The sequence below is a fragment of the Phragmites australis genome, chromosome 20 (genome assembly GCF_958298935.1).
Source record: "Phragmites australis chromosome 20, lpPhrAust1.1, whole genome shotgun sequence".
Lineage (NCBI taxonomy): Eukaryota > Viridiplantae > Streptophyta > Magnoliopsida > Poales > Poaceae > Phragmites > Phragmites australis.
This window is the reverse complement of record NC_084940.1, coordinates 10,067,027-10,084,760: the sequence shown is the minus strand read 5'-3', so window position 1 is coordinate 10,084,760 and position 17,734 is coordinate 10,067,027. Positions and strand designations below refer to the sequence as shown.

Here is a 17,734-nt window from a genome sequence, read left to right as displayed (position 1 = left end):
ATGTGCCACGTAGAAACAGCACGATCTCAGCCTGCGACGTACTACGTATCAGCAATATGTTAGGAAGATGGCAAGCAGAGGACAATGGTGCCAAAGAGCATCAATACTACCAGTAGCATTCGAATTCATGTTGCTATGTTTAAGATGTAAACAGGAGTAGAATGGTATGATTCAATCAAGAAGTAACAAACACTCCATTCATGAATTCAAATTTCAAAAAACACTCCATTCATGAATTCGAAACAGGAGTAGAAGGCAAAGGAACTGGCCTTGCCACAAGGAGAAATTTTGTAGTGCTCGCAACAGACAAATCAAGCGATCTTTCCATGTATTGTAGTTGTTATAGTTGTACATTTAAGAGCCCAGCCTATTTAAGGCCCAGTCGAAACATGGGCCTTACGAATTCTTGAACTGTCTTACCACAAGGAATGTTAACAAATATGGCATGTACCTATGTATCAGGTATCCCGCGTTCCAGACTACATAACCCTGTTAGCTACGATTCTATTTTAAGTCTGATGTAAGAGACTCGGTGGAAAAACCGGCGAATATCTGTTGTACACAATGGAAGTCAGCGGGCCAGTTTAAGAGCAATTACAGTTCATGAGGATGCAGCTGTGAGTGGCTCACTGGCCACAAGAAGCTCGTCAAGCAGACCAGTGAATACGACTGAATCGGTCTCCTTGGGCTTGAATTTGAGGAGCGCAGAAGGGACGAGGTCTTCGTCTTGAAGCGTGCGTGCCTGCTCTCCATATTTTGGAAAATGAGGTACTACACGCGGCTTAGGAACGGCTGGACAGATAAGTTCAAATTCCAAACCAGGCTGCTTCAGAGCAGATGCGACAAACTGCATTAAGGAATGACAGCACATTAGACGGTGCTACTAACAAGAAGCTGGCATGCATAACAGTGCAAGAAGACCAGTTTAAACATTAAGAGAAACAACTTTGAGTAGGACAGGTCACAGCGGATTGTCCATGCTAGAAAAACACAAAAATAGCTTGAATTCAGTTTAAACATCAAGTCATTAACAGACAATTTCAGCAAAGGTGGGTGGCGACCGCATAACATGATGTTCAGGAAACAGCTACATGACTCTTTACAAAGATAAAGTAGCCTAGATGACAAAATGCAAGGTGCACGATGTACATTCACTGTATACAAAAAAAAATCCAGTTGATATGAGCAAGGGTATTATAATGAGGCTTCCCATCCAGCACTCTACCTTCTAACAGGGTGAAAGTTAAAATCCAATGTTACTAAATCTCCAGCACCACCTGATCTAGTCTAGTGCTGTAACCACAAACACCAATTGACACAGAATGCACTGCCATGACAACCCTCAGTCAGTCACATGACTGTAGAGTTAGAAAGCACAGACAACCAGGTTCCACTTATGGACTCTGTATCACTGTGTGAGGAGCAAAGGTAGTGAATATGCTGAGTGAAGTCTGGAACAAGGAAGTGAATGAGCATAGCCTGGTCAAAGATTTGTGGCCCAGATGGGATTAAACCAACAGGACAGCAAAAAAGGAAGTGGAAATTGGACACGAGCCATGACACCATCTTACCAATATTCCACTAAAACATAACTCCTGTACTTCCTGATCCATGTTGCGATCCATGGTGATCCATGATGAGATTAGATCACAGGTTTTCAAGGTGTTAGATTCAAGGATCCATATGGTGAATGGGTCATACGATCCCATTTCGTAGTTTGAGGAATGGGATAAGTTGGGCCATCACCATCTCATCTCTAATAAGCACAAGACTGGTAGAGAAACATGATCATCCCACCAAAATTATGGGATGATCCCAAGTTGGAGCAGTCTAGCCTAGGATGAAGTACTCCCTCAAACAAAATACCCCAGTTGTTATCTAATTCCTCCTTTCGCAAATAAGTGCCATTTTAGACTTCATGATTTCCAGGATACAACTTTGACCACTAAATTGTTTGTAAATAAGCTCAGAGAGGCACAAGCATGTTTTTCAAGTCAATTCATGGTGAGCTAGTTTCACAAATGCGACTGATTTATGCTTAGAGGTAGCAAAGATGAACAGGTCAGAACCATTGGAATTGATCACGCCAATTGCCAAATGATGAACAATTCAAGAGTATAGTAAACATGTTCAGTATACTTAATGCCACCAAGAATGAAATATGCAGATTCTAAATCGCGAAAGATATGGCTACTGAAAAACATGACAAATCATAAAGAAAAACAAGCATGGAGGTACCAGAAAGTTACCTCATATAGGGAAGTAGTGGCCTCTCCTGGAAGGAATACACCCTGGAGAATTACTCTATCTGGAAACTGAACTCGGATGACTGCTTGCTTATACTTCTGTCGAGCAGCCAGCACCTGCTTCTCCTTGTAAGACTTTGGAATTAGCAGTCGAGATTGTTCTAACCTTTCCCTCCTCATCTTTGCTTCATTCCTTATCTCCTCACCGCTAAGATTGTAAAAGGAATCTGGTAAGTCATTTTCTCCAACAGAACTTCCAGGAACAGAGAAGAATACCCGAATCTGTAAAGTTGACATGGCATAGAACCTCCATAAGTTGCAGTCTTAAAAAGATAAGACTAGGAACAAAAGCAAAATATATATTGAAGAATCAATTGTGCATACAAATAGGAATTTAGAAGGCAGTAGTGCACCGCTATCCTCCATGCTAAAATTTGAGGATCGCTAATATTTACTCGACACAAGATAGTGTTATTGGAAAAATGATACCTCAGTAATTACAGATGCAACATTTGAGCAGATAAGAGATTAATTGATGTATAAAAGGATTAAGATATAGCTCTAATTATAGGTCAAACTGATAGGCTGAGTGTCTGACACTTATGCAAGCTCATGCATATGTAATCTATCAGGCACTGGCATGACTCCGATGAACACTTAATTCCAATACATACTGAAAATGTATTGGAACCATAGCTGTGAGCCTGGGACGTATCAATTCGGATTCTCTAATTGCAAGTGTCTTACAAGAACATGTATGTCCATCCCAACATGTCATATAAGATTTCAAATATGAAAACCGAATACTTGCATCTGATACTCACTTAGGACTCATGTTTCAATGCTGAAGTAGAACAAATTGTCTGAATGAAGATTAAAATATAAACTTTTCATTGAAAGAATTAGATGGCATGTAAGCTTTGTGGAGTTTTGGCCAGGTTCTTTTTTCTCTACTGCTGATTTATCAAGATATTCATGAAAATAAACAGGCAGGAAGCAATGGACAAATTTCATTTCACAGAATTTTAGCATCAAGCAACAATGTTCACAAGCCCTACTACTTAGGTAACAAATGAAGATGCATTATATCAAACCATTGAACTAAAACATCATAAAAAAATTGAGAAAAGGGCAAACTTCAGACATGAATGTAAAGAAAAGAAGGATCACATGCTATGTATAGCTCAGTTCCTTACTTTCCTACTCCAATAAGCACAATATATCAGTTAATGTATGCCAATGCCACTTTTGGAGTTCAGTTTAATATCTTATTAATACATCTCGAAGATAGACAGGCAGACAACAAGACGACCATGTCATTCCACTGGTCTATGGCAAGACAGAAAGAAACAACATTAAAAAATCCTACAACTATCTGAACAAAAGAAGAAACATTGTAACAAATCAATGAACTAAACATCGTAAACATGATGTGGAAAACAAAAGGACTGCACGTCACGTATTATTCAGTTCCATAAGTGCATTTCTAGTATCCAATAAAGTGCAGTAGCAGTATATTGGTTTACATATGAGTGTCTCATGTTTTTTGAATTCACATCTAATGTTCCATTAATAGCTCTAAGAAATGGTGACACATTTGGTCAATCCATGCTATGTTTCAGATACATGCTTCTAGAATTATGCACTGGTTTTATGTTTATACTATGTGCCAATTTTTTAGTTAGTGGTATAAAGGGAAAAATATTATAAGTAATTGCTATCTCCTAACAAATTTAACAAGGTATGTGTACCCAAAAATGGGGAAACTCAATAGTACATCTTGAAGTGTGAAATTGTCATAATAATATAAGCAAATCAAACTACCATATCGCTAATGTATTCATTGACGGGAACGAAAGCTTTGTGCTAGCTAATCAACGCTGAAACAAGCAAATGAAAGGCGATATCAAACTGAACACCAGCTCACCTGCCGATCAATGGTCTTGTTAACCTCCTGCTCATCAACTGCATTGCTGCTGCTCTCCTTGGCCCCAGCCTTCACCTGCGCCGGCGCCGAGGGGTGTGCCCTCTCGAGCAGGAGCACGGCCCGCCTGATCCCACCGAGCCTCGCGTCACCGGGCACCTCGTCCATCACGGCGAACAGCTCCCCGCCTTCATCCCCGACCCTGAACCCGACGGCCTCAAGCAGCTCCACTCCGCCCTCCCTATCCGCCACGGCCTCCTTGATCCGCGGGTTGGTCAGCCTAACCTTCCTGAACTTCTCGTTCCCGGGCTCCCTGAGCAGGTTCCCGAGCAGCCTCTTCACCACCTCCACGGCGGAGGCGGGTGGCGGCGGGTCGGCGGTGAGGTACGCGGCGGCGCGCGCGCGGGCGCCCCCCGCCGACGCGATGCAGCCGTCGAGGTGCTCGGAGACGGCGAGCTCAGACGGGAAGGGGTCACTGCAGCTCGGGCACACCACTGTGGCGGCGAAGCCGTTGGCCGCAGCGTCAGGGCGGCGCGAGGCGGAGGTGGTGGAGGAGATGAGGGGCGTGAAAGGGGTGAAATCGGCGGACGCCGGTGCGGGCCGCGGCGGGGGCTGCCTGGGGGCAGGATTAGGATTGGGGTTTGCAGGGCGGGAGGCGGGGTGGGAGGCGGAGCGGGAGGGGCCGGAGCCGAGGACGTGGGAGGGGCCCTTGAAGGAGGATGGGGCCGAGGAGGAGGTGACCTTCTTCATGAAATCCTTCATCTTGTCCTTCATCGTGACGGCCTGAGACAGAGAGGCGGTGGCGGCGGCGGAGGAAGCGTGGGTTGAGCGGGGATTAGGGCGACGCGCTCACGCGGGAGTGGACTTTGGCGTCGGTGGTGGTGGTGGTGGTGGTTGTCGCCGCGGGGACGAAGCAAACGAGGAAGAAACGAAGCAAGATCCAGCTTGTAAGGAAATCGTTTGTTTGTGTTGTGCTTCGTTGAATCGTTGCCAAGGCATCCTCGCTGGATTGGAGGCGGGCCGCCAAAAGTCCAAAACGCCCACGCGTGCAAGGTACGGTCCGTAGTGGCCTTCTCATTAGACATGGGCCGTGCGCGTCCGCCAGACGTGTCGGATCAACATGGTCTCAGCGACCTAAGCGTGGGCAAACAATGACGGTGTCGGCCAGCTAGGAGCAGATTTTTTTTGATAAAAATAAAATTTATTGAAGGTCATCGATAAATATAATTAGTAAAATGCTTATGTTTTGTTGCGGATATAAAAAATTATAATAATATAATATCTATGTTTCATTTTCCACTATACATAAATTTTTTTCACATGTTAATTGAAATAGTTTTAGTTGCAATCACACTTGTTCTCATATCAATTTATAGATATCTCCTTCATTTAGTATGGCACGGTATATTTGTTATGCATTTGAAAAGTACTAACATAAAAGTAGATCTAGGAGAGGCGGGATGAGGACCTACATCCGATCGATGGCTTGTGCGTTGATGCGGCTCCATCTCGGTCTAGCTATGAGGGCGACGGCTTGGGATGTTAGCCTTCAAACTAGTTGCATCTCGGTCTAGCAGACCTCCAGTCAACGGACTATACGATGACACGAAGACTTGGGATGGTGGCAGGAGCGAACGAAAGGGCGACAGTTGGGAGATAGTGTGCTGGGAGAGGGACACCATATTTGGCATGCAAAGGGGTGGGGATGGAGGGCGCTTCGAAATAGCGAGTGTGATGGAGGAGCTGTTGGAGACTGGTTTTTGGTTCTACTAGCTAAAAGCTAGGATAAAGGGTGGGATAGAGGGTTTTTGGAGATGCTAAGAGAACGAAGGGATAAGTCGATTCGGTTTTATTTTAGTTTTTTTAAGTGGTTTTTTGCTTGGTTTTTTCTGATTTTTTTTATTAGATGGAGTGGGAAAGGTGGGAGCAGGGGATGCAAGAACCAACTCCTACTTTGCAGGGTAGAGGTTTATCGAATATACCAGATAAAATCCAAATAAATTTAAATAAATTTCATTCAAAATTTAAACAAAATATTGATAAATATAATATTTTTTTCTACTAGAGTCAACCAGTAGATCCGATAAATCAGATATATTGGGTATACCGACCCGAATTTTTTCCCATGGCTAAGGAGTACACATAGGAAGAACCCAATGATAGACCACAGCATACAACGCCCCATGAGTCCACTGACCAGTTTAACAGACGCAGCAAGCACATTAGTACCTTGTCAATATGGAACTCGAACATCTCTCGCAACGGCTGAAGCTTTTCATTGCAGCTACTCCTTAGCTATGAAATGTGCTGTGATCAACGGAAGGCAGGCCCCAGAAACTAAGCAACATCACACAAGAGATAACGTTGTCACGCCCGGTTCAAAAATCAAAACACCCTGGTTCAACCTTTTTTTTGTGAAAACAAGCGAACCAGACCATCGACATTCAAGAAACAAATTAGTATATGAAACTCAACATGAACCAGCAACCCAGGATTTATCAAACTCAACATTTATCATTCCCAGAAAAAGAGAAAGGTGAACTGAATTGTATGCTGCACTTTTTGCAAGTCTAGCTATACATTACGCAAAAAAAAAAAAAGTTTGTAGTTCTTATGTATTTCACTAACACTTGCAGTTTCAAATTTCAGTTCAGATATCTTTCGTAAAAAATAATGGATGCTTTTGTATCATATTTATGTCCAAAGATATAAGGACAAATCATGCTACAAACAGCCATGACCTCGCACCCTTGGTAGTCCTTAGTTTCCTTATTTAAAAATCAAGGAGGCTGATACAAGGAAACCTTCACAGAATAATTCATATACCAAAATGCTTCAAAGCATACTGTGTTACTCTACAAATTCATATGAAAAAGAGCAAGGAGAAGGCAATGATCAACCACTTCATATCTCATGACTTCTTCACTATTGGAATGATGGCCAGCTTCCAGTTCAAGAAAAGTGAAATGAAAATTCAACTTTAAATGAATATGTTTACTTTCCAAACAGCAGTACCATATGTACACTGTCGAGGGTTAATCCCTGATAATGATATCCGGATATAATGATCGAGGGGCGCATGAACAACGCTGGCAGTGTATGTGTGTTTGTGTATATGATGAACTCAAGAACACAGGAGTTATCCAGGTTCAGGCCTTTCGAAGGATAACAGCCCTACCTTCTTGTAATATAATATGGTCCCGCGACCAGCAAGGGCTGATCGCGAGATGACCATACCTAACCTGTCTAATCGTATTTAACCCTCTCTTGAATGCTATGACCATAGATTCACCCGTAATCCTTATCGTGGTGTTTCGACGCTCGGTAAAGCACGGGATGAAGTCTCGCAGCGACTCACCTTGTCGTTGCCTGACTTGTTACATGTCGTCCTCTACTCTGGGTTGGACATAGGTCCTCTAGAAGTTGGCGATAAACTGGTTGCACAGATCCTCCAAGGAGCAAATTAACTTGCGAAGGAAGTTCATAAGCCAGGACCGGACCAAACCGGTCAAGACGGTCGGGAAGTAGTTGGCCATAACCTTCCCGTGGTCTCCCACGACTTGCACCATGATGGTGTAGATCTGCAGGAACTCTTCAGGGTTGATCGAGTTATCATACTTTTCGGCTAGGATCGACCAAAACTTATCCAGCCAACGCACCTCTCGTAGCCGGGTTGATAAAGTGTTACACCCTGTTCTGTAATAGGGAGTCACCCGCTGATGGGCGACAGCGTGTGCTCGGAGAGACAGACGACGGTCACGCAGTTCTAGGGATGGAGTAATCTGACGCCTCTTTGCGTGAGGGAGATGAGTGGTAGGGTTACTTTCCCTTTTTCTGCTCTTGCCGGACGCGATTCTCTTGCTCTCGTGTGGCCACCTGGCTCTAGATCACGCTGTAGAGGTCGTGTTGGCGTAGAGAGTCATGCAGGTCAAAGGGTTGGCTATCCCGACGCAATGGGGGTCTCCGAGCGCTCCCCGTCACCGAGGGAGGACAGGATCTTTCCTGTCGTGGGGCTTGCCGCAAGTCTTGACGATCGCAACTTTCACCAATCCTAGCGATGGACGTGTTTGCCATCGCAGTTTGGTGTCGGGCGGTCTCAACTAGGAGGGCGAGATCATGCAATCATGACGCTACTGGCGAACCCTCCAGTACTGCTACCAATGGGTGGCTAAGAAACATTCGCATGGCCTGCGAATTCTATGCAGGCATCATGACCTCATAGTCGAGCTGTCAAGCGCGGAGTAACAACACATCACGAGGGGGAAGCCCCCGACATTTGTGCGATGGGACGACCTTGGTACGACGCTGCCAAAGTGAAAGTGCCTAGAGGGGGGGTGAATAGGCTTTTCTGAAATTTAAAACTAAAAACAGCGGATTAAACTGCCGGATATTCCGGTGAAGTCCGGATACTCCGGTATGGTCCGGAGTATCCGGTCTAGTCCGGAGTCTCCGGCCTGACAGGAAAACTTAGAATAAATTTGCACTGAGGATCACTGCTAGATTCTATGAGATGCACTAGGTCAAGAAGATGTTACTAAGCTAGAACAACAAATAAAACTAGCAAGATTGATACTATAGCAATTTAAATGACAAATGATTAAATGTGCACGATCAAATGAGTTTCACAAAATAGAACACGAGAATATATCCCGGAGTTCGGCCACCTCACAAAGAAGTGCCTACGTCTCCGTTGAGGAGCTCACAAAGAGCCGGGTCTTCTCCAACCCTATCCTCTTCTAGCGACCACAAAGATCAAGCTAGAAATTCTTACTCAATATGAAGGTGCTTACAAACTTCCCGAGGCACACCACAAGTTTTGGGTGCTCTTCGGGCAAATTCTTTCCTTTTAGAAATCCAAAGCTTCAAAGGAAATGATCGCAGAAAATTGCTCGATGAAGAACTCAATGCTCAAGTGGCTTGAACTCTCTCCAAAACCACACTCTCAAATTTTTGCAAATTTGGCTCTAGAGATGATTGGAGAGGCTTTGAATGCTCTTAAAGTGCTCAAGAGGTCTCAAGGAAACCAGCCACAGCAAGCTCTGAATGCTATGGAGAGAGGGGGCATTTATAGCACTCTCTCACAGACTAGCCGTTACTGTTTTTGTCAGAGCTTACCGGAGTATCCGGTGTACACCGGAGTCTCCGGTCCTAAATCCAAAAAACGGCGTCAGAACGGTCACCGAACGTGTCAGAACTAGCCGTTACAGTTCTGTTTAATTGCCGGAGTCTCCGGTGAACACCGGAGTCTCCGGTCCTGACAGTCTTTCCGAAAAGATTAAGTCCGGAGACTAGCCGGACCCTCCGGCAACTTCAGGTACCGGAGTATCCGGTGAACACCGGAGACTCCGGTCTTTTCTATTAAATATCAAAAAGATTAAAAGCTAACCGAGAGCCTCTGCCGGAGTCTACCTCGGAGACTCCGACAGCAAACAAAACATTTTACCGGAGTATCCGGTGAACACCGGAGACTCCGGTCTTTTTCTTGGAAAGATTAACCCGAAGCCGAGACTCTCTGCCGGAGGCTAGCATGGAGACTCCGGCTGAGCGCTGAGTACCGGAGTATCCGGTGAACACCGGAGACTCCGGACTCAGAGAATTTTCAGAAAGAGTTTCGTGTCCGTGAGTGAATGTGTCTCTCAATTTGGTGATTCTAAAGGATCTCTTGAGCATTGAGACACTAATCAAGCAAAATAACTTCATCCATCTAGGAAAGAATCTATCCTAGACTTAATTGCAAAAGTAAAAAGAATTTAAGCCCTATTTAATATCCTTCGATGATTCTTCAATTGTTTTGACGGGCGACGAACGTTACTTGCCTTCACAACTAATGCTCATACCTGTTCAATACTCACAAAGCACATTAGTTCTTTAATCGTTTTGTCATCAATAAGCCAAAACCCACTTAGGGGGCCTAGATGCACTTTCACAAAGACCACATCCTCTACGACAGCTCCTCCGGGCGACGTTGTGGCGATTGGGGCTGTGTCAGAGCATCCCCGTGTCCAACACCTGTCTGGTTCCCCACTAGGCACATGGCCTAGGTATCATTGTCGGCACCCGGAACACGAGAGCCTCTGCTGCCCCCATTGCATTAACTATCATGTAAACTTCCCATTTAGCCTCGGAGCCTTCGAACTCCGATTCGGTGTCCCATACCTGGAGCACATCGGGCTCATTTAAGTCGTATCCCATGACGAATACCTCGTAGTGACCGGGGTCCTCGGAACAGGACTCAACGGTTGCCGTGGATCCAACCATGGGTATCCCAATCTAATCTTCAGTACATACCGAAACGCAGAAACGCACGCCCCCTACCTGACGCGCCAACTATCGAAAGTTAATCCCTAACAATGATTCTGAAGTATATCGGTCGAGAGGCGCTGTCGGTGATATAGAAACCAGGGGTCCCCGAGTCCCGAGGCCAGATCAGCAGTTTGCCACGTGGCGCCCTCCCGCGGGGATCATCTCCACGAGGTACGAGAAGACTAAGTCCCAGGAGAGGGTGCTCGGGGCCGTGAACAGTGGTCCCTGAGTACCCGAGTTCCCCGATGACCCGAGAAGACCAAGTGCTGGGAAGAGAGTGCTCGGGGCCGTGAACAGTGGCCCCTGAGCACTCAAGTCCCCCGACGACCAGAAAAACCGAGTACCGGGAAGGGTGTGCTCGGGGCTACGAACAGTGGCCCCCGAGCACTCGGTTCCCCGAGGACCAAGAAAGGGCATATCCGGGAGAGAGTGCTCGGGACCGTGAACAGTGGCCCCCGAGCACTCGATTCCCCAAGGACCTGAACAGCCAATTCCGGGAGAGAGTGCTCAGGGCCGTGAACAGTGGCCCCCGAGCACTCGGTTCCCCGAGGACCAAGAAAGGGCATATCCGGGAGAGAGAGTGCTCGGGGCTATGAACAGTGGCCCCCGAGCACTCGGTTCCCCGCTGGCCTCAGAAGTCCTTCGTCGGTGGCCCCCACAGAGGTCCAGTGGTGAGGTGTCAACCAGTGAAAGGCCCGATGCCGCATTTAAGAGGGCGCGTGGCCTGTCACTTCCAACTGCTCCTGCCACGCTTGCTATCAATCCCTGCTACGGCCTGGCAGGGAGGCGTGGGGACATTTAATGCACGGGTCACATCCCGCGTCATCCGGCGCGCCTCGGGATAACATCGCGAAGCCCAAAGCGCCCCGCCTGCCGCCCTGCTGTGTCAGACCCGCTCTGACCGAACGGGCACGCCGGGCTGCTCGGTGGCTGCCCGGTGGGCCCTCTCCGCGGCGCCCGTTGCAGAACGACATCATGACGAACAGACCGGACGGGGGTGCGTTTTCAACCCTCCCTGTCACTTCGCACAGCAGCCCATGATGGTTGCTTTCCATTTATGGCACCTTGAAACTCGTGCCCTCCCTTTCTGGGCACGCTACCGCCGGCGAGTATTTAAGGCGGGGCGGGCTCCCTGGAGAAGACAAGTAACCGAAGTTGGAGGAGAGGAAGCCGAGGAAGAACACAGAGGTCTAGTACAAGCACAGAAGCTGAGATCACCGAAGAACAAGGAGCCCGAAGCTCTAGGATAGACAAATATTCTTGTAACCAGCAACATCCCTGAGAGATATTCTCAGAGCATTTATAGCATACACACAGGAGTAGGGTATTACGCTCAGTGCGGTCCAAACCTGTCTAAAAACCTCCTGGGCATTTACTGCATTCTGCATTTGATCATTCCATTCCATCTGCATCGCATTTACACCCATTTATTTCACTCGCAAAACAGATTCAGAATCATCCCCCGGCCGAATCTCAAAGGGGGTCCCTCCGGATCCCTGCTTGAGGAGTTCACCCTCCGATAGGCGTGTAAACAACGCTTGTGGTGTATGTGTGTTTGTGTGTGTGATGAACTCAAGAACACAGGAGTTATCTAGATTCATGCCTCCTGAAGGATAACAGCTCTATGTCCTATATATTTGGCTATGAGTATTTTTCAACTGGTTACAGATCAATCTCTCAGACTTATCGTTCATCTCCCTACAAACAGAGCCTTCCTCTCTTTATATACTAGAGAGAATAAGAACTTACAAGTGAATCTCGTTTAGCAAACCCATGTCAGGCTAGATATTCTGGGTGAACCCAACTTACCCTGAGAGCTCTGCATGCCCGTCACATCCATGGAACATCACCGCACCTACCTCCCATCGTCGTGCGTTACAAGTTCATCTACCAAGCCATCCTGTCCCTGTGCTCTGCGAGTCTACTTGTCTTGTTGTTATGCATATCCTGTCCCATTCATCACATGGTGCAAGTCAATCTGTAACACCCACTCTGTAACAATTAATGCTATGAGACAGGACGCTACCTATCTACGCCGATCATGACTTTGTTTGCTGAAGGATGTACTTCGAAAAGAAAACATTTGAGTAAACATCAATAAATACAATTAGACAAGTTAGATATTGGCATCCCGCGACCAGCAAAGGTTGATCGTGGGACTATATTATATTGTAAAGAGGTTGATCGTGCAAGCCTCGCGCTGATAGTACGAGCCAAGAGCTAGTCACATGATAGGTAAGAGTTCAGGAAATATCCCCGTCGATTGCCATATCCCTCGTGAGACCCGTTAGCCAAAATGCTCTTTTACTTAATACTCAGACATACACTTAACAGTAAGTTAAATATCAACTGTGTGTGCACTAAAATCATCCCACTTAGTGCTAAGATGAAGAATGAACTGTTCTTCGATGATAACTGCTATTTGTACTGAAAATATTTAGGTCACTGTCTATCTGAACATGATTGATAGGACAAAGCTCTCCCTCTAAACTACTCTCAACCCTATCAACCTTAATGATCCAAAACAACCAAACAATAAAACACAGCAAGTAACAGCAAATACAAAAACATATTCGGCCATCAACAAGCACACAAGAACGATTCAAGAACAATTCACTAGCTCAGTTCCATGAGACCGAGGTTCAAACAACAACAAAATTTCGTAGCTAAGACAAAAATTCGCCTTTGTCATCAGACATCGATTCAACAGCGAGTGGCAACGCCAGAAGCTTCCACAAATCAGGAACAGCTCAAGCCAACAGCCACTATCGCAACAACACAAACATCATCATCATAATCAGCAATCAAGTAATAAGGGGGCACAGTAATATTAACTCGGTTTCTCCCAGCAGAACAGTCAACAAAGACACTTCATCCATCATCCATTGTACGCGCACTCCCATCCATACTAGCTCTCACCTTACTTCAACACATGCTAAGCAACTAGTCGCGAACAATTAGTACCAACCACAATTTGAAGAGTACAGTTAACCCACAAGTAGTACCAACCACGATTTGAAGAGCACAGTTAACCCAAAACCTTACCGCCATCGCAATCACAGCAGGATTCAAGAACGGATGATGCTTAAGCATTGCCCGACTCAGCGACCACCGGAGGCCTCACCTTGGGGGGGCGTCCACGCCCGCGCTTGATAGGCACAGCGTTGGCATCAGCTGCGCGGATAGAAGCTGGAGCGGGCGCACCAACGGGAGCTTCCTGCGCGACCTTGGCCTTCTTGGGCGGGCGGCCACGCGGGCGGGGCATGCCACTGCTGGCCTGGGCATTGGCCTCAGCGACGGGGTCCTTGGGCTTGGGGGGTCGTCCACGCCCGCGCTTGATAGGCACAGCGTTGGCATCAGCTGCGCGGATAGAAGCTGGAGCGGGCGCGCCAACGGGAGCTTCTTGCGCGACCTTGGCCTTCTTGGGCGGGCGGCCACGCGGGCGGGGCATGCCACTGCTGGCCTGGGCATTGGCCTCAGCGACAGGGTCCTTGGGCTTGGGGGGTCGTCCGCGCCCTCGCTTGACAGGCACGGCACTGCCATCAGCGGTGACGACAGGAGCTGCAGCAGGCGCACCACTGGTTGCCTCGGCGGCAGGGTCCTTGGGCTTGGGAGGCCGTCCTCGCTTGACAGGCACGGTACTGGTATCAACGACGACGACGGTAGCTGGAGCAGGGACGCCATCGGCATCAGCAGCGAAGACGAAAGCTGCAGACGGCGCGCCATCGGTAGCCTCGGCGACGGGGTCCTTGGGCTCGGGGGACAAGCGGAGGTGCGGCAGAGATGCGGGATCGGCGGGGGCAGACGCGCTGGGTTCCTGCTCGTCGTCGTCAGGGAGGAAGTAGTTGTTCCTAGCGAAGGCGAGCTCGCCGGTGGTCTTCATGCGGAAGAGGTGCGCCGCGAGGAGGGTGGTGTGCGCGGGAGGGAGGCTGGCGCCGTACTTGCCCCTGATGTAGCCCGCGATCGCCATCTTGTTGGAGCCGTTCTCGTCGTCCAGCGCGTCGATCGCCTCCAGGATCATCTGCGCGCAGGCAGCGAGAATGCCATACGGTGAACGAGCCCACCGGGCCGCGAAATGCCAGATAAAAAAAACTTGCCGCGGACAGACCAACGCCGCGAAACGAAGCGAGGGAAGAGGGGTTACCTCAGGGTAGGACAGAAGTGGAAGCGAGAGCGGGGGCGGAGGTGGGGCGGGATTGGGGGCCTCCTCCCCATCGGCCGCCATGGATGCAACGGAGCGGCAGTGCCAGCTATCGAGGTGCGGCGGCGCGAGACCGTGTGAATGGAGAATGGAGAGAAGGGGGGGGGGGGGATTGGGGTTTTGGTAGGTGAAGGGGACGAGCAGCGGGCGCAGAGGCTACGGAAGGATCTGTGAATTGACGTGAACCACTGACATGTGGGCCTGAGAAGCTTGGCTCCGAGCGTCGGGTCCACCTGGCAGTGATGTTCAGTGAAAGAGTTCCAGGCTGTGCAGAGCTGCAGGTAGTAGCGTCTCGTTGTGGTGGATGGCGCGGATGGACGGCGGGATATCGTGCGTGCCTGAATCGGATGGCGGTAAGAGGATGACAGGTGTGCACGCGGATCGCTGACGTGGCGAAAGATGGCGGCGACACCGCGCTTTTATTGGTTTTGTCGCGGCGTGCCGTTTGCCGGTTCGTTCGTCAGGGAAATGACCGTCGTGCCCACGAGTGCTGTTCGTATTGAAAATTTAAAAACTGAAATTGATCCCCTTTTGACTTTTTTACTTAGAATAGAATTGCTCCGTACTAGATTAGGCCTAATCGAACCCAGTTCACCCAATCCAGGCTTACAAACAAAAACGAAATAAACGGCCCAACACACCAGGTTTTTGTCCCGCAACGACTGGAACCGCACCAATTTCTCCCTACGGTTCAGAGGGATTTGCAAGAGATACATATTTTCGGCTGCACCTGCAGCACAGTCATGAACATGAGGCAAGAACACATACACACACGTCCAAGAAAAGAAAGTAACTGAGCTGTTACATGCTGTATTAATCTCAATCTGCCGTCTCTCTTGTACAATTTCTCGGCATGAATTGCATCAAAAGAATACAGCGCAACTCGGCTTAAATACTCCGCCGTCGCTCGCCGCAATTTACACTGACCAAGCCTGCAGAATTCGAGCAGCTGTTCCCAGGCAACTTGCCTTCTGAAGAACTTTCTCATCTCCTCTGGCCACGGGCGATTCTTAGGTGGGGCTTCTCTTTTGATGGATTCGATCCCTTGCGAATTCATCTCAGTGTGCTTCCTTCTCAAAGATCCATCCCCTCGAATCTAGCCACACTCCCTGCTCTCCAAGATTGATCTACCCACCCTTGGCTGTGTGTTTGGCGGTTGAAATTGGGGCGCGTATGGCGGATCCGATGAATGGAGGCGCGGAGGCGATGGAGGCAGCCAATGTCAGCTCCGATCTGGCAATGGGGGCGGCTGATTGGAAGGAAAAGAAGGCGGACGGGTCCAGTAACGTCCAAGTTGAAACAAAAGACAAGGTGGCTGAGCTTTTGGGACACCTCAATCTTACTTCAGAGGAAGCCTCAGTGGTGATTCTGGAGGATGAAAACGACGAAGATTTGGTGAGCCTAGACTGGGCATTGATTGGCAAGGTATTGTCTCCAAATATCCTCCATATTCAAACTATTATGGCAGCTTTGAGACCGGCATGGGGGAACTAAAGAGGACTGTCAGCGAAATCTGTGAGGGATAACACCTTTATTGTGGAATTTGCAAACAAGGAAGACATGGACAGAGTGGTAGCAGGGGCTCCATGGACAGTAGGGAAACATGCGGTTCTGTTCAAGAATTTTGACCCAAATTTAAAGCCTTCTGAAGTCACCTTAGATAGAATCTCTGTGTGGGCACGAATTAAGGATCCCCGTTTTGAGTTGATGAATATGTTTTGGGGGGAATTGTTGGGAGGTAAAATTGGAAAAGTGGAGAAGGTTGATGTTGATGGCCAAGGCAGAGCGTTGGGTGATTGCCTGCGTGTACGAGTTTCAGTGGAAATTACAAGCGTGTACGAGTTTCAGTGGAAATTACAAAACCACTGATGAGATGGGTCATTGCTTATTCAAAGAAACACAAGGCTTTTGAGAGGTATGAAGTTCAATATGAAAGGCTCCCACACTACTGTTTTTCATGCGGCATCATCGGTCATTCTTCTATGGAATGTCCAACTCCAGGAGAGCGAGATGAAGATGGTAAATTACCTTACAATGCTGATAGGTTGTGTGTGAAGGATGACAGAAAGAAAAAAAAAATTTGCTTCAAAGTCAGGGCAAAGCTCATAGTCTAATGGCAAAAGTTCTCATTTTGGAGAGAAGAACAGCGATTTTCAGCAACCTCCAAAGAGTAAAACGGGGGAGAAGGATTCAGATATTATACAGATGCAGGATGAAGGCACTTCTCCATTGAAAAAGGAGGGATCAATCTATAAGCAGAAAGGAAAAGCTTATTATAGTGATGTAAGCAAAGAGTTCTTTTCTCTTCAACCCAGCACTGCTCAAGTGGTTGGACAGAAGAGGAAGCAAACGAAAGTTTACAGGCCCAAGAGCCAAGTTCTGATTCCTGATGAGAAAACATTGCAACGAACTGATAATCTTGCTCTCATCATTGGAGGACAGAACCCTAGTGCAAGCCGCCCACCTCCGATTCCAATGCTAATTGGAGATGAGGGACTTTCTGAATCTCACAAAAAACAGAAGAAGGAGACTAGCAACTCACCCACAAGATCGGCGAATCAGGCGGTGGCTACGAAAGGGCAGCCCCGCCACACGCAATGAGTTTCTTATGTTGGGACTGTCACAGTCTGAGGACGGACGCGACAGTAGGCGAGCTAAAATGGCTCGTCAGTAAATACTGTCCCTTCCTCCTCTTCCTATCCGAGACGAAGATGAGGGAATCAAGAGCCCAGAATTTCATGTGGTCTTTGGGTTACTCAGGTGCTTTTGCGTTGAGTAGTGAGGGTTTGAGTGGTGGGCTAGCCCTGTTTTGGTCCTCCTCTCTGTCAGTTATCTTGAGAGCTTTTTCCACTCAGTTTATTGACATCACGGTGAAATTAGAGTTTGGGGCTGAGTGGCGCACAACATTGGTGTATGGGGAACCAAGGAGACAATTAAGGCACATTTTCTGAGATAGGCTCCGTTTTTTGAAAGCTCAATGGAAGGGGCCATGGGTCTGTGCTGGGGACTTTAACGAGGCCTTAGTTGGAGATGAGCATATGGGTTTTAGGGACAGGGATG

The 17,734-nt window shown here is 47.8% G+C and overlaps 2 protein-coding genes across 2 annotated transcripts; both read right to left on the bottom strand.

The window, feature by feature from the left end:
* Positions 1 to 305: 305 nt before the first annotated feature.
* On the bottom strand, positions 306 to 5,146 carry LOC133901898 (plant UBX domain-containing protein 2-like). Its single transcript, XM_062343436.1, has 3 exons — positions 4,174 to 5,146; positions 2,250 to 2,528; positions 306 to 847 (listed from the first exon to the last, which is right to left on the bottom strand). The coding sequence occupies exons 1-3, from the start codon at positions 4,942 to 4,944 to the stop codon at positions 602 to 604; spliced, it is 1,296 nt and encodes a 431-aa protein (XP_062199420.1). The 5' UTR covers positions 4,945 to 5,146; the 3' UTR covers positions 306 to 601.
* An 8,115-nt stretch (positions 5,147 to 13,261) lies between these two features.
* Positions 13,262 to 14,769, bottom strand: LOC133902374 (HMG-Y-related protein A-like). The gene is made up of 2 exons (XM_062343959.1): positions 14,618 to 14,769; positions 13,262 to 14,494 (listed from the first exon to the last, which is right to left on the bottom strand). The coding sequence occupies exons 1-2, from the start codon at positions 14,696 to 14,698 to the stop codon at positions 13,559 to 13,561; spliced, it is 1,017 nt and encodes a 338-aa protein (XP_062199943.1). The 5' UTR covers positions 14,699 to 14,769; the 3' UTR covers positions 13,262 to 13,558.
* Between the last annotated feature and the right edge of the window lie 2,965 nt (positions 14,770 to 17,734).

Bases quoted from the DNA above. Each gene is read 5' to 3' on its own strand.
- LOC133901898 (XM_062343436.1), bottom strand. From the start codon at position 4,944: ATGAAGGACAAGATGAAGGATTTCATGAAGAAGGTCACCTCCTCCTCG. The intron at 2,529-4,173 runs GTGAGCTGGTGT...TCAACTTTACAG, and splicing joins ACAAGACCATTGATCGGCAG to ATTCGGGTATTCTTCTCTGT. The intron at 848-2,249 runs GTAACTTTCTGG...TCCTTAATGCAG, and splicing joins CCACTACTTCCCTATATGAG to TTTGTCGCATCTGCTCTGAA.
- LOC133902374 (XM_062343959.1), bottom strand. From the start codon at position 14,698: ATGGCGGCCGATGGGGAGGAGGCCCCCAATCCCGCCCCACCTCCGCCC. The intron at 14,495-14,617 runs GTAACCCCTCTT...GCCTGCGCGCAG, and splicing joins CACTTCTGTCCTACCCTGAG to ATGATCCTGGAGGCGATCGA.